The sequence below is a fragment of the Canis lupus genome, chromosome X, assembly GCF_003254725.2.
Source record: "Canis lupus dingo isolate Sandy chromosome X, ASM325472v2, whole genome shotgun sequence".
In the NCBI taxonomy this organism is placed as follows: Eukaryota; Metazoa; Chordata; class Mammalia; order Carnivora; family Canidae; genus Canis; species Canis lupus.
In genome coordinates this window covers 32,455,346-32,476,946 of record NC_064281.1, presented here as the reverse complement: position 1 = coordinate 32,476,946, position 21,601 = coordinate 32,455,346, and the positions used below count along the sequence as shown (strand labels likewise).

Here is a 21,601-nt window from a genome sequence, read left to right as displayed (position 1 = left end):
CAACCTTGGAAAGTTTTGCTTATGGTTTCCCAGAGGCATAAACAAGAAATGACCAAGGTTGGCTGGTCTCACAGAATGAGCTGAATTGAGCTTTGTTTGTAGGACTGGATTGGTTTTGGCTGCTTGGGGAATTTTTAAAGCTGGTCTCTACTTGTTTTGATTTTAACAGACTCCAGCTGAGTTCTCCCCGCTTTACCTTCCCTGCCGAAAAATCCAGCCTACCCCAGACTTTTGGCAGACTTGCCTGTAGCTTGCTATAGTCTATGAGTCCCAAATTACAATTCCTCTGCTATTCTTAAACTCATCTCTTTTCATGATTTTAACCTTGCCTCTTCATTTAGATCAACAAAGACAATCTTCAATTTCAAAAACTTGAGGGGAATAAAAACTGGATCTACCTGTCAAAATCAAAGAGGCTATCACCACATATGGTCTCTTGCTACGCCCCTGTCACATGGAAAAACAATGACCTAGGAAAAGGGTAGAGTGGCATGCAGAGGACTCAACCTGGTCAAGACCCATTCCAGTTACAAGTCCTTAGAGAATAAGGATGCTGCTACATTTATTGAGTACCTACGGTCTGCCTGGGAGCAGACAGCCGTAGGAGGCATTTCACATAAATGTTAATGTACCGAGGTTCAAGACCTCAACTTAAGGTCCTGATATATCTTAAGAGTCAGTCACTCTGAGGTAACCTGAATAAGTTGTGATGTGCAAATACTCGATCCTGCCATAAATAAGCCATTTTACCAGCTAGCCTAGATGGTAAAATCTAACCTTAGCAGAAGGAAGATAATACTGAGGGAGGCAAGATTAATTAAGAGTGATTATTTTTTACAATTCCAATTCCCGTGTTACCTTAAATGTGCATTTTTTTCAACTTAAGGCTTTTAACTCATTTTTGCTTATCTATATAGTAAAACTTACCAAGATATCTGGTTTTCATTTGCCTATAACATTAATATTTGGGAGGAGTTATTTCCTTTTCTCATATAAAGGTTTTCACTTGTGTCTTAGGCATGTAGAAGTTTTTTTAAAAATCTGGCTTAACCAAAACCTGCCCTCAATTTGATGATGTGAGAACAATCCAAAGGTTAGAGAACTGTGTTCGTTTAAGAGCCAAGCTCCCTATTAGAACTTTAAGAAGGGATCCCTGGGTGGCACAGCGGTTTGGCGCCTGTCTTTGGCCCAGGGCGCGACCCTGGAGACCCGGGATCGAATCCTGCATCGGGCTCCCGGTGCATGGAGCCTGCTCCTCCCTCTGCCTGTGTCTCTGCCTCTCTCTCTCTCTCTCTCTCTCTCTCTCTGTGACTATCATAAATAAATAAAAATTTAAAAAAAAGAACTTTAAGAAGACAGGAGAGTGCTCTTGATTCCAGAACCTGACAACCAAGGGTCTCAGCTGGTTTAGAACTATCACTGAATGACAGAGGCAAAATCCAAAGAAGTCCAGCTTCTGACAAGTGTATTTTCAGCCAACAGCAAGCTGTTTTTTTTTTTTTTCAAAATGGTTACAGCAATGAATTTCCAGAACTCTCCCATTCCCAATGGAGAGTCAGAGTTTCCTCCCCTCCCTTTCCTTTGAACCTCTATGGGATTCCTGACTGCTTCAACAAAGAAAATCCAGCAGAAATAATGTCACATGACTTCTGAGTTGGACCACATAGGTGATACTCTTCCACCTGCCAGTTCATTCCTCCCAGAACACTGACTTCCCTTGAAAGCAGCCACCATGCTGGAAGGAAGCCCAAACTGCCCACATAGAGAGATGAAATGGGGAAGATCAGAGGCCCTCAGCAACAGCCAGCATCAGCCATAAGTAATGTGAGAGAATGAGCCTTCAGTGGATCCTAGCCCCTCATTTTTGAGCCACCCCAGCTGATGTACAGTGAAGCACAGGTGAGCCCTTCTGGGCCACCCTGCACAAACTGCAGATTCATAAACAAAATGAACACTTATTATTTTAACTAAGCTTTGAGCTTAGTTAACTGGAACACAGACTCAGAACCGAATGCACGTATGAATTTCACACTTTGACCCCTGACTACAGGCAGAAATGAAAAATATACATACATCTTCCGACAGTAACATCCTGCTGCAAGGTGCTTATATACAGCTGCAGAGTCAGCTGAGGAGCTGAGCCCAGGAAGGCCTGGATCACCGATGCCCGACTGAACGCAGACCTGTGCGTGAACAGCTTGCCTTCTGCCTGGCCCACTTCCTTCTCAATTTCTTCTGAAAAGCCATTTTTTGGTATCTGTCGCTTCTTGGTGATGCTGACATAAGGCTCTTCGATGTGGCCTGATTGACAATAGATGCAGAAGACTTCAAAACACCTGGAAACAAATCAGCAAGTCATGATAATCAGAGGCAGACAGGATTCTGTCTTTTCTCAGTTACCTTGTTTACACTTACTTAGCCTGATTCTCAAAGCTTTGACTTGGCTACTCTGGACTATAGCCCCTTCTCTCAAATCATCCACTGCAAGGAGTTCTGAGCATGCAGTCAGCCCTCTTGCGGCCCTCCGGCAGGTCGACTGTAAATGAGTGTGAACCTAATTGAGAGATGACATCAGAGACCACTGAAGAAGGAAACCAAGTAGGGAATGGGAAGTGGTTCAGGCTCCAGAGCCACAGAAGAATGTTCAATTTCCTTTCATGACACTTAGCACCTGTGCAACCCTGGACAAGTTCTTTAACCCTTGAACCGTTTCCCTCAATTATAAAGCAGAGATAATATCTACTGTGCCACACTGTTATGAAAGTAATACAGCATATTGGTGCATATACATATATATTTTCCCCCCACATCCACTAGATGCCCTGTATCACCTCAATTAAAGCAGCAGCTATGGTTGGGAGATCCCCTAGCACAGAGCAGCATGCCATCTAGCACTCTCCTAAAAGACCACAATATACTACTTAGCCCTCGGCTCTCATAAACCCTTATGGGATGTGACTAAAGTCAATCCTGTCTGGAGGTCTGTCAGCTATGCCTTGTTTATGGAATAAGCCTACCCTAAGGATGGAGCCTTAACTAGTCACATTTCTAGACTGACCGAGTACCTGGCTTTTAAAATTAGATTTTCTTCTCTAGGTAATGATATGGATAGCAAAGAGAGGAAGAGTACCAATGTGCGTGATTTACTTTGAAGTGCACATGCAATACACATGGATTGAGGGATCAATTGAGGGAGGAATAGACGTGTGAAACAAAATGCTAACTGTAGAACCTAGGTGGTGAGTACTTGGGTGTTCACTGTACAATTCTTTCATGTTGTCTTCTGTATGTTTGAAAATTCTTCATAATAAAATGTTGGGGGGAAAATGGGTTTTCCTTCAAATAAGAAAAATGCTCATGGCCTTACATTTAAAAATTGTTAAAGGACTTTTTCTCCCAACATGCAATTTTATAACAACTTTATAATGCCGCCAGAAGGTTTTATGGCTTCACTTATTTTATTGAAAGTTGTTAACTTTGTACTCTCACCCAAGGCAACAATGGCAACAAGAATACATTTATAATTTTAAATAATAAAACTTGATGTAAGAAAGGAAATGCAAGAGTATGAAGTGAACATATTTTGTGACTGTTGTCTTTGTTCATTTATTCCTGGAAGAAGGTACATAGCAGTGTGTGTGTGTGTGTGTGTGTGTGAGAGAGAGAGAGAGAGAGAGAGAAGGTGGGGGAGACAGGTTTGTCTGCTACATTTTGTCCAATGGGGTCACAGACACTTTAATATAGTACATAAAAACAGGTAAAATGGCCTGGGCCAATTTGTTCAACTGAAAATAATGAAGTACAGGTTATGAGTTCAAGTTCAACTAATCCAAGTGAATTTTCTCTGAGGAAAAAAACCTCCAATCTATAAGAACTATTTGAGGCCCAGCAACTTCTTTTTTTTTTTTTTTTTTTTTTTTTTTTCTTTTTTTTTATTTATTTATGATAGTCACAGAGAGAGACACAGGCAGAGGGAGAAGCAGGCTCCATGCACCGGGAGCCCGACGTGGGATTCGATCCCGGGTCTCCAGGATCGCGCCCTGGGCCAAAGGCAGGCGCCAAACCGCTGCGCCACCCAGGGATCCCAAGGCCCAGCAACTTCATACAACATAGACCAGAAGACAGATTAAATAAATCAAAAAACATATATTCAATGGAATATTACCCAGTCTTAAAATTGATAGTATAGACTTACATCTACTAATACATAAAAATGTTTATTTGGTAAGTGAAAGGAGTAAATTAGAATATAATATACATAGAAAATTCCATTTTTTGTAAAAAAAAATTATGTATATGAAAACATATAAATCACACATAAACACTGGAATGCTTGATTTGGCTCACACTGACTCAAGAGACTGTTAAACAGTTAATCATGTGGGCCAGTTGTTAAAAAACTGGTACCTTGAAATAGGCCATGATAGGAATATTTACATTACAGAAACCAGCAAACACCACAATTCAGGGATTCCCCCCCCCCCAAGAGATAGTTTAACAGTTACTGCAATAAAAATATGAGTAAAGATACACAATAAAATGGTGAAAACTGTTCTCTCTAGGTAGTCGAAATAGAGGTTTTTTATTTTTTAATTATGTGTACCTGTTTTCTGTTCTTTCAACAACAAATATGTTTTACATGAATAATCAAATCAGGCTTAGAATGTTTAAAGGCTAAACAATCAACCAAACACCAGCACGTGCTAAGAGGTAGATGAATGAAAATAAAGGTTCAGAGGAGAAAGCCATTCTCTTGATTCTGAGGAAGGTGCTGGATTAAATAGGAAGCATGTACAGAATTGTGGACAAACTGAAATGTCAGTGTCTCCAATAGGGACCATAGATGCTTCCAGAATGGCTTTTCACAGAGGTGGCCTTGAAGCCCAAGTGGGACACCTTCGTAATCCACTATTTTTCCCAATTAATACATTTATCTCAGCACAGAGTTTTACACATAGTAGGTGTTTAGTAAGTTTGTGTATGGTCCTAAGACTTCCACTACTTGCCACTACTGGTTAAGAAAACTGATAAGAAACAAACTACCATTCTTCTTGGAATTCTGCAAGACTCATCCAATTACTCCAAATGTGGTGTTTCTTTTTTCTTTCTTTCTCTTTCTCTCTTTCTTTTCTTTTTTTGCTTGAGAGATGGTCTAAATATAGCCCTAAATTAAATATTTTCATCAAAGTCATTCAAGGCTGTTTTTCAGTATCATGCAGGCCAAGCATTGGCAACTATCTTCTGTATTTACAAAGAGTAAATATTTTAGGCTTTGCAGGTCACAGTCTGTATTGAAACGACTCAGCTCTGCCACTGCAGTGCAAAAGCAGCCATATGTAATACATTAAATGAATGAGCATGGCTGTGTTCCAATAAAACTTTATTTACAAAAATAGGTAGTGGGGGAATTTGGCCTGTGAGGCATGGTCTGCCAACCCATGATGTACAAAATCAGCAGGCTGATCCTTTTTTTTTTTTTTTTTTCACTTTGCCCCATTTTCAAGTGTCACAGTGGAAGGAGTTTTATTCCTTATCCGAAACCATGCTTGTTAGTTTCTGCACAAATAACCCATGGTACCAGAGACCCTCTAAAGCAGTTAATAAAAACGCATTTTCAAATGAAATACTGACTATAATCTCCTATACACCATGTTATCTTCATGTGACACACATGCTCGATGAGGCTATACAAGAACTAAACTGGTTAAATAGAAAGTGCCAAGTGCCCTTTGAAAAGCTACTTGCATAATCTCCCTGAACCTCAATTTCTCCACTGTCACAAAAAAGAAAATGACAGGTCACCGGGTTTTATAGTAGATGGAACTAGATACTGTACATAAAAGCACTTTGCAAACAAAGAAAAAAAAAGCTCTTCAAATTTAGGCTATTAAAGTCTTTTGAAAGCTTATTATACAAAGAAATACTATGATGAATCATTTTGCAATGTTCTATAAAAAATTACTAGTACTTCTTAGCTTTTATTTTAATAAACCCAGATTTTCCTCATGATACCAGTAAAATAAAAATGGAGGGAAATCCCTTGAACTTGAAACTCATTTATATTTATCCCTTCTCCCAATTAATTAATAAAATTAACATGATTGCAAAACAACGATAAATAGATTTTGTTGTTGTTAAGAGTTGTTTTCCCCTCTCTGGTTTGCCAGAATATCTATTATCATTCACAATAAGATCATCCTTAAAACCAAAAAATAGGGATCCCTGGGTGGCGCAGCGGTTTAGCGCCTGCCTTTGGCCCGGGGCGCGATCCTGGAGACCCGGGATCGAATCCCACGTCGGGCTCCCGGTGCATGGAGCCTGCTTCTCCCTCTGCCTATGTCTCTGCCTCTCTCTCTCTCTCTCTGTGTGACTATCATAAATAAATAAAAAACAAAAAAACTTTAAAAAAAAAAAAACCAAAAAATAAATTCAAGATATTATTCAATGATCAATCATTCAAACCTAACCTTAATAAGGAAACAACCACACAAACCACAACTCGTTTTATTTTTTATTTTTTTAAAGATTTTATTTATTTATTCACAAGAGACACAGAGAAAGAGACAGAGACAGGCAGAGGGAGAAGCAGGCTCCATGCAGGGAACCTGAGCGAGACTCGATCCTAGGATCCCAGGACCATGACCTGAGCCAAAGGCAGGTGCTCAATCACTAAGCCACCCAGGCATCCTCCAGTTTCAAATAGAAGACCGATAAATGAAATACGATGCTCTCCCAGTGCTTCCCTTAAGGAAAGAAGGAACAGGGCCTAGTTTTTAATATTTAGCCCATAATCATTACAGTGTAATGCAGTGAAGATTTGAGTAAACTCAAAAACAGCATCTCACCTAAAAAGAACATGAGTTTGGCTAGTTAGTACCCACCAAAAATAAATTGAGCTACATTTTCCAAAAACAATTTTGAAATATTAGTGAGTCAAATAAGTAAGAAGGGGAAAGAAACATACCATGACTCTCCTTTGTTTGGGGGAAATAATTTTGATCTTTAAGTAAAGCTGCTATCTTGGAGTTAAAAGAGACTCAAACTGTCAGGAGGGAAAACTTCCAATAAGATATTAAGTCATGTGACTACGTAACAGCAAATTGCTTTTCTCTTAATCTGGAAGCTAAGAGGTTTGGGTTCACGTTTTGTGTACCTCAGCTCTAAGATCATGGGTGAAGTATCTCCTTGAAATAAATCAGGTGCAGGGGCACCTGGGTGGTTCAGTGATTGATAGTCTGCCTTTGGCTCAGGATGTGATCCTGGGGTCCTGGGATTGAGTCCCAGCATCGGGCTCCCGTGGGGAGCCTGCTTCTTCCTCTGCCTATGTCTCTGCCTCTCTCTTAGTGTCTCTCGTGAATAAATAAAATATTAAAAAAAGAAAGAAAGAAAGAAATCAGCTGCATTAGAATAAAAGAGTCCTGCTGACAGTAGGGGATGATTTGTTGATTTATTTTTTATGTTTTATTTTGTTTTTCCCCAAAAAAGACAATGACCCATTCAGAATTTTCTGCAAGTAGGTCTTTCTATGGTATTGAAACCTTTTATATAGCTGAGAAGTTATCTCTTCAAAGTGCCAAATTTTTTTAAAGAAAGTTAAAATGTTTTTACTATAAAAACTGAAAGATAAAAAAAAAAGAAAAAAAAAGAAAAAAAAACTGAAAGATGAAAAAAAACTGAAAGATGTAGAGAAGTATATAATAAAGGGGAAAATGATGTACTTTTCTATATTTTCCAGGACAAAATTAAAACCGCCCATAACTCTGTCATACAGAAATTACCACTCTCTACAACTTGGTATACTTCCTTGAGCTCAGGTTTATATGTGCCATCCTATTTTTATACCATCATGTCATTAGCTTTGTCTTGGATAACTCTCAGTATTTAGAAATATTTCAAATGGCAGTAATGATAGAGATCACTCACCTGGATAGCAATTGAAGTCGTTATCTGAACTCTGTTTTCGTTTTTTGTTTTTGTTTTTTTAAACTGAACTCAATTTCTAAGAAGCTTTGTGAACATCGTCTGGGGTATCATTTTCCTCATCTATAAAGTGGGAACAGTGACATCTACTTCATGGTGAGGATTCAGTGTCCTGAGGGATCTAAGCACCTACCAAACCATCTAGCGCAAGCTGCGTTGAGAATTGTCAGTTCCCTTTTACCTGTTACTTCATTTAAACATCATAAGTGGGCTGCCCGGTGGCTCAGCAGTTTAGCGCCGCCTTCAGCCCAGGGCTGATCATGGAGACCCAGGATCCAGTCCCACGTCAGGCTCCCTGCATGGAGCTTGCTTCTCCCTCTGCCTGTGTCTCTGCCTCTCTCTCTGTTTCTCTCATGAATAAATAAATAAAATATTTAAAAAATAGAGCATGGGTGCTCCAATTAAACATCATAAGCAAGGAGTTTTCTTCTCAAGGTTAATAAACGATGAGTGCCTTGCCCAAAGTCAGATCACACTGATTTTACTGAGCGGGATTACATTCAGGATGCTGTGGCCTACTTGGCCAGGGAGGACTAACTCCTCACTAAATAGCTCCAAGTTGCACCTTTGAAAATCCCTCTCTCGCTCCTTGTTTTCCCTAACTCTTCTCTTGCTCTTAGATGTCAGTAGCAACATTTAAGTTCCGCAAGTATACCTGTTTTTCTTCCTTTCTAGCATTCTGTGGCTTCTGGAGCCTGGGAGACTTGTTCACCAAGTTTGTCCTGACTGTGAACTACAGGTCAATATTCTAAGAGTCAGCTGGGATAGCTGTGTTTAATATGAAGTGCCAAGTTTCATAATAGTGCTCTCTAAAATCTATCTTGCTACTGGACTTTTTTGTCTATGTGTGTGTTGGGGTGGGGAAAATACTGCCTGGTAGGGAAAGATTCCTGGGGGATCTGAATTTTCTGAAATTTCTGAATTTTCTGGCAGCTGAGCTCTAGCCTTTCTATCTCTCCCAATTTGTCTATCACCTGTGTCTAATTTAATATTATAAATTGCTTTCTAATATAGATAAAAATCCTTTGTTTTGGTTTCCCTACAGAGTTGAAAGCTGTCAAAATAACACATTTTAAACTCTCTCCATGGCCCTTAGATAAGCCAGTCTACTTCACTACCATGCATTCTACTAGCTTTGTGTTAATCGAAATTAATTTCTAGAAATGTCACTAATGTTTTGTTTTGTTTTTTTTCTTAACGAACTGCAAGTTTCTATCTTCATGGCACACTGTGTTCCAGCTTCAGTGACTATGTTTGTTAGTTAGGCAGGGCCGGAAGGCATTTCTACAACCCTGTTTCCACGCCAAGAGAATGATGCGTGGATTTCTAGAGCTCGGTATGAGAATTTAAATAAATTAATATTTGTAAAGCGCTCAGAACAGTGCCCGGCACCCAGGAAACTCCGCGTGTTTGATAAATTTAAGAATCTGCACACGCTTTTGCTCTAAAGGCGACTGAGCCCCCACACACCTCAGGGTTTGTCACGACACAAGCCAATCCTGCCAGAGCCCACCTGACCCCAGGAAGGCCTTTTGTTTTGTGGGGTCGAACTATATGCAACTGCCATTTCTGCTGGTCAAGTTCAGTCGCATATTGGCAGTTTCATACGCGAGGACCTAAGGGGAACGCGATCCGCCCCGGCTTTATTCCCACTCTCCCCGGATTCTGTCGCATTCGCGTGACAGGAACGGTGGGGCCGAGGAGCAGGGCGGGCCGGCCTGGGCCCGGCACCCAGTGCAGCCACCCGCCCCTCCCGGAAGGCCGCCCCCTCGGCCGGGGCAGGGGGAGGGGGCTCCGGGGGCCCCGCACGCACCTGAAGAGCGGCCCGAGTTGCAGCAGGTGCAGCAGCAGCACGAGCGGGCGGTCGCGGCTGAAGTCCCGGTGCACGAAGAGGAGCGTGAGCTGCACTAGCGCGCAGGGCAGCAGCGAGAAAAGCAGCGTCAGCGCCTGCCACATGCCATCCCCGCCCGAGCGGTAGGTGCTGCTCAGGTACAGCGCCGCCGTCGTCTCGGCCACGAACAGGAACACGGACGCCAGCACGGAGCCCGGGAATTTCATCTCCGCGCGTCAGCGGCGCGTACCGGCGGCAGACGCTGTGGCGGCGGCGGCGGCGGCGGCGGCGGCCCGAGGGGCTCCCGGCATGCCCGGCCCCCGACTGCTCCCGCGCTCTGCGCTGCCCGCCGAGGGCAGGGGGCGGCCCGCAGGCCGGGGCGCCGGAGCTGGGCCTGGGGGCACCCGGCCTGACTGGGGTGGGGCGGGGAGCGCGGCCCCGCCGAGACACGCCCACGCGCACCGTGCGCCGCCCGCGCGCAACCCCGCCGCGGGCGTCTCTGCGGCGACGGTCCTCTGGCGGGCCGCGAACCTGCGCCCTGCGACTGCTGGCGCCGCAGCCCCAACGGCTGCGGCGGGCCCCGCTGGCCCCGCGCTCAGCTTCTGGGTCCTAGAGCCCTTTGCCCGCGCTCGCGTTCACGTTCCTTTGAAAAACTGCCACCAGTAGGGCCCAGAATCCGGGTCTGGACGCCTTTCCATCCCCGTCTCTATTCTGCGAGCCTAGAGAACGCTTAATTCCTCAAAGGACCGACGTTTCCGGTCATTTAAAAATAACCAGACCACACAGATGCTTTTCAAAGTACGAGTGTGAAGTCCTGTACCCGGGCTTTGCCGTTTCAGTGGGCCAAAGGAGCATGCCCTTCAGTCTTGCAGATACGGGGGTCTACAACGTTGCTGGCAGTGGGGAAAGAGCCTCAGAGACAATCCTTAGGAGCCAAAGCCGCCTCTCCTGGAAAAACTGCCTACATAATCTATTCCTCTGTAACCGTGACTAGCTTTGCACAGGGTGAAGACCAGGACCTAATAAGGAAACGGCTTTCTAGCCCAAGGCATACCTCTACTTGCTAGTGTGCCAGCCCCCAGCGCTAACGTAATTCCTTTTCTGAACCTGTGACAACCTTGTGAACGTCAGGATGGGCGCAGCCCACCCTTGTCCCTCAGAGTTTGAGCAAGTCGCTAAATCTCTCTAAAACTCGGGTCCTAACCCGTTCCATAAGGGATTAGACCTTAATAATCCAAGGTCCCTTTCCCTGCAGAAATTAGGTGAATCCATCATTCGTAAGGCATAGCTGTCATTTTTCTATTTGGGAAAATGATGTCAACACAAATAGAATATGAAGGTTCAGAAGAAATCAAGACAGAAATTGTAGAGGGAGAGAACACGAAGGGCTGTTTTTCTTCATTCTAGTGTGGCATGGGAAAATCTATTTACAAGGGCTAAGGGGAGGGTTCAGCCGACAGCTGAGAGGTAGCCCATTCTCTGAAAGGATTACTAATGTCTATTTATAGAACCCAGCAGGCCACCATGTCCTGGATCAAGATACACATACTGTCACAAATACAGACTAAGCAGCAACACTCCACAGAATATTTGTGTAATATTTTATTTGACAGTCTTAAGCTTTAAAGGAAAAATTAATTTGTAGCTTAGAATTATTACAGCGCACTCAATATTTAGCATGGGACTTTATTTTAAGGCAAAGGATTATCACAGGTTTCATACTGTTGACTGTACATAAATATGGGGGAGGATAAGCCAATAAATAACATTGCTTTAAACACTATAGAGTCCAGTTTATGATGAATTATATTTTCTACAGTACAAAACTAATACAGAAAACACATTTGGAAAGATCACAGTGTTTAGAACATTGTAACAGCAGTTTTTCAAACAGTAAGGTGCATCTCTAAGCTTCTGACTCAATCTTGCTTCTAAGAAGATTGCATTATACCATGCAGCGGCTGTGAGAACCACGGCCCGCCCCATATGAAGGGGAGGCAACATCAACTGACTATAGCACTTCCCCCTCCAGGAACAACTACAACCAAAGCTAAAATCTCATGAGCATTTGCAAGTTGATCCTTCTCAGTGTGCACACCAGCTAACTTGCCCCCAGTGACCGCGTCTTTATGTATTTTCGCTTACCATTTTGTCCTTGAGAATAATGTATACATTCAAGCCAAAGATTGCTCTTTCCCTGTAATACCTAAATGGATTTTGACTGAAGATCAATTTAATGTCACATATTACATTATACTTTTTTCCTAGGACTGAAATACTCATTTTTTAAAATATTATGTACATAATAATAGACTTATAGAAAGTGGTTTTTTTGGTATAATAATAGCTAACATACCAGAATACTTGAGAATTTGGTTTCATTATAAAATACAGTACTACAACATTTTGTGATATAGTAAAATATCTGACAGAATGTTCTGCTCTAAATTTAGACCTAACTGCTAACGATAGGTCTTTGAACGTGCCTCAAAATACCCCTAAAGAAATACAATAATATGCAAGAGGTCATAGAACTTGTTTTTGGCAAAAAAGGCATTTTTGAAGAAGCCTCTCATTTTGATTGCAAGACTTTCAAAATTTTAGTTATATACAACAGATAACTGGTGTTGGATTGAATGCTAGTGGAAATTAGAAGTTTAAAGTAATAACAACTTACGTCTATTATTTGGTGTATTTTTTAAAAATTTATGTTAACTCTGCATTTGTGCTGAGGCAAGTGTATTGCAAAGAGTACAATTTTATTAATAATTTATTGATCAGTTCCTCAAAGTTTAATATTACTTTAAATCATAGTATTCATTTCTAGATACAATTAGGAATAAGCAGTTATATTCTATCAACAGATTATTCTTTTGTATCCCCTAAAATAATAAGGAATTGCAGTTTACTAGAGAATGTGAAGTATACCATTAAGAGGGTGAGCTTTTTTTCTCCAATGATACAATCATATTTCTGTTAAGTATCATGAATTGTGCAAAAAATCTTTTTTGGTGAAGTAAATTCTATTCACTTGGTAAATGCACATTCCAAAACATGTGGTGCTTGACAATTCCCCTTATATGGCTTTGCAAAGTGTTTCCTTAATAATTGAATTCTACAAAATCCATTTTAAAAATGTTTGTTAATTTAGCGCCATTAAATCCATGAGATTAAAATTCAGACTGCCTTTCCAAGGACAGCTCCACTAGATGTTCAAAGTTGGGAAAGCTGTTAACCTTTTTTAGAGAAGGAGCTTCCCTTCGTTATCAGATTCTAAAACCAAACTCTTGTGTTTCAAATGTTCCATTTCTACTCCTGGAGAGTCTACATAAAACTGGCTTTGCATTTTCAAGAGCAAAGGGATTCTGCTGCTAGTCTTCAGAAGACATTTCTAATATTGAAATACTAAAGTCCTAAAAAAACAGAGATAAAATTGATCATTAAAATCAGTCTTCTTATTTGAATACATCCACATTATGAGAACTACTGCAGTCAACTTGGACAAAATTCAGTGACCGAAGTTGATAATTGATAATTGCCACTTAAGCATGGAGAGCAAAACAAAACTGGGGGGAGGGGTGGCATCAGAGGTCCCCACTAAAACAAAGGCAAAAAGGTAATTTGCTGAAGATTGACAGCAGTTACGTATCATTTATAGCTTTTTTAAACTGATTGCTAACATCTACTTTACACACTTTACAAAAACAGTACACACTGATGCATGTAAATTAACACCACACACAAAATATAAAAAGAAAGCAACAGCAGGATAGTATTACTCTACTTAGGAGACTGTATTCTGTGTTTACACATTTACACAGTCAGATGTTTCTCCTTTCATCTTTTTAGAGTGCTCATAATTTCTGAAAGTGGGAGAGGAAGGTGGGTATTTGGGTACTTTCTGAAGATCCACACCCATGTGCAAGACATTAAAGCCATCTGCTGGTTTCAATTTAGTAGGTGGTTCTAGAACACAAAAATGTATCTTGGCTCTAGGGTGGTTCTGAATAGAAAGAATAAGTAGAGATAGGCTCCAAGAAGAGTGGAGAAGGAGGGAAAGATACAAAGTTTTTCTTATGTAGAGACACTTGCGGCAATTTTCGGAATTCTTGTTCCGGAAAGTGTAGTAAAGAATGACCTCAGGTCTCTGTGAGGACAAGATAATTAATAGGGATTAATACTCTAGGACAGAATTGTTGTTCTGATATCTTTATTGGGCCGGGGTGTGGGAAAGAGTATTAAAACTCTTCTTGTAGAAAAAACAAATGTTATAAGTATAACATAAACATAGCACGCCAGACTAACCGTGTTTTTATAGTGGCAGCTGGGCAACAGCAACAATTAGGAGGTTGAACCTTACAGACACAACTCAACATCTGCAAACAGGTTCTTTATCCAAGAGGATTTTCTCAGATATGTTAATACACTACATACATCTCCAAAAGGGGGCAAAAGAGCAGAACTCGCCTACCTTATGTAATCACAGAATCTATTTTTCCCCAGGGCAGCTCTTGGTACTAGTGTTCGGAATTTGGGGAAACACCACTGTACAAAAGAATATGCAGTGTTTTGTTTCCATTTTATCTAATAATAACAAAAACATACATAAGCTGTAGGAAGACCTTAACAATACTGTGAAATAGCAGTACAGTGCCAGCCCTGCACTGTTCAATACAGTAGCCAACCCACATGTGGCTCTTGAGCGCCTGAAATGTGGCGAGTCTGACTTGCGATGTGCAGTAAGTGTAAAATATACACCAGATTTGAGACTCAGTACAAAAAAAGGTTAAACATCTCATTAGTAATTGTATATTGATTACATGTTGAGGCGATCATCCTTGGGATACACTGAGTTAAATCCAATAATTACAATTAATTTCATTTTTTTTTAACTCTTGTAATGTGGTGACTAGAAAAATCTAAAATTACACGTGACTCACGTTTGCGGCTTTGTTTGTAAAACTCACATCTGCTAGCTTCTACAACTGGCTACTACTAATGGCTCTAACCTGGCAGAAGTTTTCACGAAAATGAATACTTAGGATAGACAAGTGGAAGTGTTAACGAGGGCCCTCATTAATTATGTACTAATTTATTAGAGGGCAGTGAACACACAATGCAGACCCATTCATTAATCAGTGTATGCTTGCATATATCTATTTACCACTTGGATATATCTAAGAGCTGTTGGGTTTTTTTTTTAGATTTTATTTTACATATTTGAGAGGGAGAGAGAGAGCGAGAGAGAGAGAGCATACAAGCAGGGGGAGGGGCAGAGGGAGAGGGAGAAGCAGACTCCCTGCTCAGTAGGGAGCCCCAATACTGGCTAGATTCCAGGACCCCTGGGATGTCACCTGAGCCGAAGGCAGACACTTAACCAACTGAGCCACTCTGGCACCAGAGCTGTTGGGTTTTACATCATATGTGATACTGACTTTCCCTAAGTCAATCTCTAACTCTCTCTCTCCATCTCTCTCCCCACCCCACACCACCCTACACACACTTTCTTACAGGGGAGACTAAGAAAAACCAAAGAGGAAACCAACAGGAAGTGCTCACAAACTGTTTTCAGTCCTCCACACTCAAGCCTCACCTCGTGTATCTTTTCTCCCTGTCTCCCTTCTTCCTCGATATTGTTCAGGGAGGAGAAAGTCAAGAAAAGGAAGGAGAGCTTGCTCTTTTAGCCATACTACTCACCAATACACCCCTCCAAAAAATAAAATATGATTTGGTTTTTGTGCTAAATGATTTTTCAAATTCAGTTCAGAGGTGAAAGAAGATGCAGGAATTTCTGCAGATAAGGGACTTTGCCACTTGTGGAAGAGTCTAGGTGGAAATGACAAGGTTCCATATTTGAAGGGAATTTTAAAAAATATTTTTTAACTCTAAAGGCATCAGCCATCAGGCCTCAATTCATTAGCACTTTCAATTAAAGAAACAAGGAGAGAGGGCACACCTGGTAGATTTATGATAATGTAGGAGGCTCCGATATGTAATGTAGCATCAACTTTGGTATTTTTCACAACAGTACAAATAAAATGACCAGGTTTCTTTAGGCAGGAGAAGCAGGATAAATGCAGCTGCCATTCTGTTCCCTGTATAGCTGTCCTTGGGGTGAGCTGTCTTGGACCTGTCACCTAACAACACAATGGGCCCAACTCCTGCTGTGGCTGACCTTGGGGTCAGCGCTTCTGTCCAGAGGGGAGTCTGGCCTTATTAAGCCTAGAGCTATTAGCTATGAACTAACATGGATGGAAGAGATAAGGAGAAATCCTGCCCTCCCAGGCAAAAGGAGGTCACATGATTAAGCACACAGGAAAAAAAATAAACATCAGAATGTACTATTTAAAGACCAAAGGGAGGACAAGAAGTTGCTGAATCATGGGGAGGTTGGTAGGGGTGGGGGTGGAGATCAGAAGACCCAGGAAGCAATAAAACCCACAAGTAAGATGAGGGGTTCTTAGCAGCATGAAGAGTGCATGGGCAACTCACACTTAGATGCTGAGCTCCAGAAAGCTTTTCCCACCCGCCCCTTTGGCTGCCTTTTCATTTGCTTTCCTGGCCAAGTTTATGCCAAGAGAACATGGCCTTGGCAAATCTGAGGCTGGTCATTGAGATATTAATTTGGGACAGTGTTGAATAAACAACCCAGATCCCCCAAGGAAGGCCTTATATGTAATCGAGAATGTATTTCTATTGCTGCATGTCACACAGTTCTGAGGCCTGAATTCTACTGCAGACCAAACTCTACCAAAAATACTTTATTTCCCAGTTCATTTTTGCCCTGCAGAGCTAGCCTGCCAGCTCCTTTTCTCACATTACTGGCACTATAAATCCTTTGTTTGCAGCAAGCAAAATAAATATTTGCATGAAAAGGAGCTCCGAGCCAAACCAGCCTATTCCTATTTATTAAGCCCCAGAACCTTCTGAGGCCCAAATACTATGGCCAGGATTGGTTCTAGAATATAAAAAACACACACTTCATTTTCGCCCATCTAGTGATCCAGACCCCAAACACTGCATCCACATAGGGAGATTCCACCTGGCTGAAATGCTTATTTGAGGTCAAACCTGAGCACAGTTTTCTATGCACATAGTAGATACTTAAAATACATGTTCCCTTTAAAACATATAAAGGACCTGCATATGACAAAACTCTCTTCTACCCATTGACAACCCTCATGACAATCCTGTGAGGTGGAGCGGGCTCTTTGTATCACTAATGTTTTTCCTTTTATTCATGTGTTTCCTGATCATGGTTATAAATCACAAGCTTACATTAGTTGCACTGAAATTATTGAGATTTACTCTCTATGGAAAAGGAAACAATTTGAGTACTACCTTGATTAAAATCTTAGTGTGTCAAAGAAAGTTAAAGTTCTGTATTGCCATGGAAGAATGCTAACTTAAAATGAACCAACAAAATGATTCAAATTATCAGAAAGTAAATACTATTATTTTAATCATGTAGTTGGTTACTTGAAGAACCACAGGGGTGTATATGCTGAAAACTCTGTCAAATCTCAGTTATTAGGATACAGATGGAGAGAAAAGTATGTGTAGAAGAGAAGGTATGTAATTGTGTTAATGAAACAAATTTGCCGAGTTGTAATATTCTCCAAAACTTCCCATTCTTAAAGTATATTGCAGACTCTCCATTGTGGAGAGATTCTTTCAATCTAACCACAATTCCACTGTTACCCTTGGGGTTTGTAAGTGTTCATGCACACATAGTAACTAACATTAGAGTTATACTAGTGGTAGTGAAAATGCCCTTGTGGCCGTCACGGGGCAACCTGCCTAAGCACCTACTCCATAAAGGATGGTACTGCTTAGCAGGGAACAAATTGATTAGATAGGAAGTGACATGCCATGCTTTATACAGTAATATGTAGGGGTCTTTTCCCCACTTCTTGGAAAAAACAAGATAGAAGAGGATCTTCCTAAAGCTACAATTCTACTCTTTCAGGAAAATGGAAACTTACAACATGTTGACATGCTAAACAAGCTTACCCTTGTTTCCAATTTACCAAGGTGTCAGTTCATAAAGACACACTCAAGCATGGCCTTTGCTTGGATTCGACACAGGAAAAGGTTGCCTTTTCATAAGGGTCAGCACAATGTCATAGTTACCCTACTAGACCTTAAAAGGGTGGGCGAGCATGAATGAGTCCAGTTTTTCTGAAGTTCTTAGAAATAAAACTGATATGTTAAACTAGATTATCACTTCTTAGTGCTCTAGGTTTTAGGTTTCCAGAATGAATGGTGGAAGGATCAACAAACAAACAAAAGGTACCTTCCAGGGGTACTTTTGTTCACTGCTGTACCTGGATTCTAGTCTAGAATACTAAGTAAATGTACTTGTGAAGTGAAACCCTGGATTTGAATCTTCATTCTGCCCCTTCCTAGCTGTGAGACTTTGGAACAATTATGTAAGTCACCTTGAAGGGTTGTTGGATGATGAAAAAAAGCATGTATTCCATAAAGCCCTGTATATTGGATGCTTATTACCTTCAGCCTATAGAGGCCAAAGGAAATGAATCTAAAACCAGATGCTGAAAAGCAGGGACCACTGTCATTTCAAAAGAAGACTACTCCATAGAAGGCATTTCGCCTTAAGGCTTTCTGAGAAGGCCTAGACTATTCATGGAAGAACTTCTAGAACCCAACTTTGGGAGTCATCCGAAACCTTTTATGTGGTGTTGCTCCAACCTGAGTATTTTCAAAGATGAACAACTGAGGCCAAGTGTATATATTTATATCTGAGGATGTGAAAATGAAACAATAAACAAAAAAGGTGCATGCTTTTCAAAATCATTTTGTCCTAGCTTGTTCTGATGAGTGCAAACATAAAGTCAAAAAAATATACAAAGGTACTTCTTACCCTTTTCAGCCACAGATTCTTTGAGAATCTTATGAATGCTAGAGAACCTCTTCCCAGAGAAATGAGTGTGCATACATGCACACACATGCCAGGTCACACACACACACACACACATTTTAGGGAACAGAGTATTCCCAACTCCTCCCAGTTTATCTATAAATCAAGAAGTTAGGAACTACGAACTTAATAAGTGTTTGGGTTTACATGGAGATAGATGTAGATGTAGAATATATATGTATATATATGTATATATTCTACATCTATCACATATATACAAATATTTAATGACTATTTCAATAATTCTTATATCTTGTATGGTACGCAAGTCCCTCCTCACTCTGATATATGAAATTGCCAGTGACCCCTTTATGTGTTTACAACAGGGTAGAATTTAATATGGCAACTTGGCTCAGTGGGTATTGTAGAGAGTTTCTAGTGGAACCTGTGTCTTGGAGTGTAAGGTGAGCAGCCAAGGAGTTCACTCATCTCTTAATCTAACAGCATAAACTTTACCAATGTTCTTTTCACTATCTCCAGGTCCCTTTCTCAGCCAGGGTCTGCCTGTCCCAGGGGACACGGTGTTCCATCAAAGGTAGAAACAACATATCTTTGTAGTAGCTACCCTGATCTTTGAGATGAATGATTTTTACCATGAGTGTATTTTACAGTTCATCTAATAGCTCCATAGGGATTACATAAGCATTTCAATATAAATTAACAATAGAGAATACATAGCTCACACTTCAAATTGAGAAAAACATTGGACAGCAATACTTGCTACAGTATTTGCTAGCCTATGAATTTTACTTTTCTAACTGAGCTTTAGGAAAGAAAAAGGAGCCAGGAAAAGAGATGTAAGGCCTAAAGAAATTCAGAATTTCAGGATTTCAACTAAGTTATGATATGTTTTGGAGTGCCTGGCTACTCAGCAGGTAGAGTGTATGGCTGTTGATCTTGGGGTTGTGAGTTTGAGCCGCATGTTGGGCGTAGAGATTACTTAAAAATGAAAATTGTTTAAAAAAAAGGTTATGATATGTTTCCTTTAAAGTGCCCAGGGTAATGATAAAATAGAGATCCATTATGCAAATTTCTCCATTCAGTAAAAACCATAAATTTCAATAAGTAAAGACAGAGGACAACCAAGAGTTTCCTTTTTTGTCCTTTCAGCAACCTGACATTTCATCCCTCCCAGCAATTTTCAGCTGGGCAATCACTTTAGTTTTTGACTGTGTTTATTTCTGAATTTAGGGGTGGAGGGCACCCACAGATGGTCAGATTCTCTTTCCAGTTGCAAGGGTACTGGCATTTTATCAACAGAGTCCACATTTCAGTTTTGTTTTATATGCCATAACTGAAAAACGTATTATTTCTCTTTCCCTTTTTCCTCTGAGCTCTAGTTTCACAATAATTCCCTGAAATTTTAAATCTCTCTGGTTTTTGGAAGAGTTGTGGTGTTTTTATTCTGCAGGTTCTCAAACTGTTCTCCCTGAAGTCTGGTATCATGTTGCCTTCCTGCCTTCTCCCTCCCTTCCTTCCTTCGGGCGGCAATGTTAAGGCTCATGGTTGTGATACCATTGGATGTGGCTTATGTGGAAACTGCCTCGGGTAGGCTCGGGAAATCTCAGGGACTTTCTGCAGGGCCACAGTGAGAGAGGGAACCTTCTAGACAAAGACACTGAAGAGAGGGAATTCGGCTTGATTGGGCTGCAGCAGATCGATCAGAAAGCACACCGTCCCGGAGAAGCCTTCATACAAGCTGTATATACTTTCAAGGACTCGAGAACCGGCCTTGAATTCCTCTGTAAATAAAAACTCAGCAAACCTAAGAAGAAGAAAAAGAAAAAAAAAATATGAGCAGTTTTAACATGACTGTTTCCATATTATTGGCCTAGAATTGCTTATTTCTCCTCTCTGCTAAGTTAAAGTTCTAGCACCAATTTCTTTGCAAAACTGTACAATATTTTAAGAAAGCCTTTTTCTCTGTTAAAAGGAGGATCTGTTACATAATTGTGTATGTTTCACAACAAATTATGTTGACAAGCAAGTTCAACTATTGTCAGAGTTTGCAAAGCAGTTTGGTATTTTCTGTGGCTTTCATTCCTTCTGTCATCCGATAATTAAAACTAAAAAGAGACAGATAAATAACCATATTTTTATGTATTTTGAATAGAAGCAAGCTGATGTATGACTGTTCCTTTCGAAGAGTAAATATGCTATGTTTCTGCAGCCATATCATTTCTGAGCTAGGTTTCATTTATATGTGACAGAGAGCAGAGACTGTGAAAATAAATGGGCAAGATTTTATACAATCTGTGCTTTGGGCAAACAAAGGAATAAGATGAATGGGAAAAGGCAAACAGCATTTTATAATCATGACAACAAATAGAAAATTCAGCTACAAGATAGATTATTTTTAGGACATCTGCCTTAAAAATAAATCACTAGTCTCTGGATTCTCTAAAGATCCTTTTTCTTCTACCTTATTTGCCACAAATCCTATTCAAATTATTTATGATGAATAACATTTGTAGTAGTTTACAGCTTTGAAAGTGCTGTGACCTGTGTTATCTCTTTACGAACCTCCTCTTTTACTTTCTGTCAAAAACACAAATAATCACCAATTCAGAAGCTGGAACTCACAGGTTGGTAAGGCCTGAGAGCTGATACTGCCATAAATTTAGATTATTGGTACTGTGTGTGTGTGTGTGTGGGGGGTTCCTATGAAGAGTAATTACTTATTTGATCTTTTTAGGGCTCTTGGAATTATCAATAGTAGCTTAAAATAAGTCAGCAGGAAACATATTGCAATTCTGTTCAGCACCATTTTTCTATCAACTGTTTCCCTGAATATGCAACAATTTTTCAATGGAGTTCAAAATTTTAAACAGTAGAATGATGATGCCCCT

The 21,601-nt window shown here is 40.6% G+C and overlaps 2 protein-coding genes across 2 annotated transcripts in view; both read right to left on the bottom strand.

Annotated features, from left to right (window-relative positions):
* The window catches only part of XK (X-linked Kx blood group), a 44,887-nt gene extending 34,724 nt beyond the window's left edge, over window positions 1-10,163 (bottom strand). Inside the window, exons 1-2 of the mRNA XM_025439776.3 lie at window positions 9,794-10,163; window positions 2,074-2,336 (exon numbers count right to left, since the gene is read on the bottom strand). Coding sequence (XP_025295561.1) covers window positions 2,074-2,336; window positions 9,794-10,038 — 508 coding nt within the window. The 5' untranslated portion in view covers window positions 10,039-10,163. The remainder of the gene's footprint in view (window positions 1-2,073; window positions 2,337-9,793) is intronic.
* A 1,235-nt stretch (window positions 10,164-11,398) lies between these two features.
* Window positions 11,399-21,601, bottom strand: part of LANCL3 (LanC like family member 3) — a 102,773-nt gene continuing 92,570 nt past the window's right edge. The window contains exon 5 of the mRNA XM_025439791.3: window positions 11,399-20,517. Coding sequence (XP_025295576.1) covers window positions 20,358-20,517 — 160 coding nt within the window. The 3' untranslated portion in view covers window positions 11,399-20,357. The remainder of the gene's footprint in view (window positions 20,518-21,601) is intronic.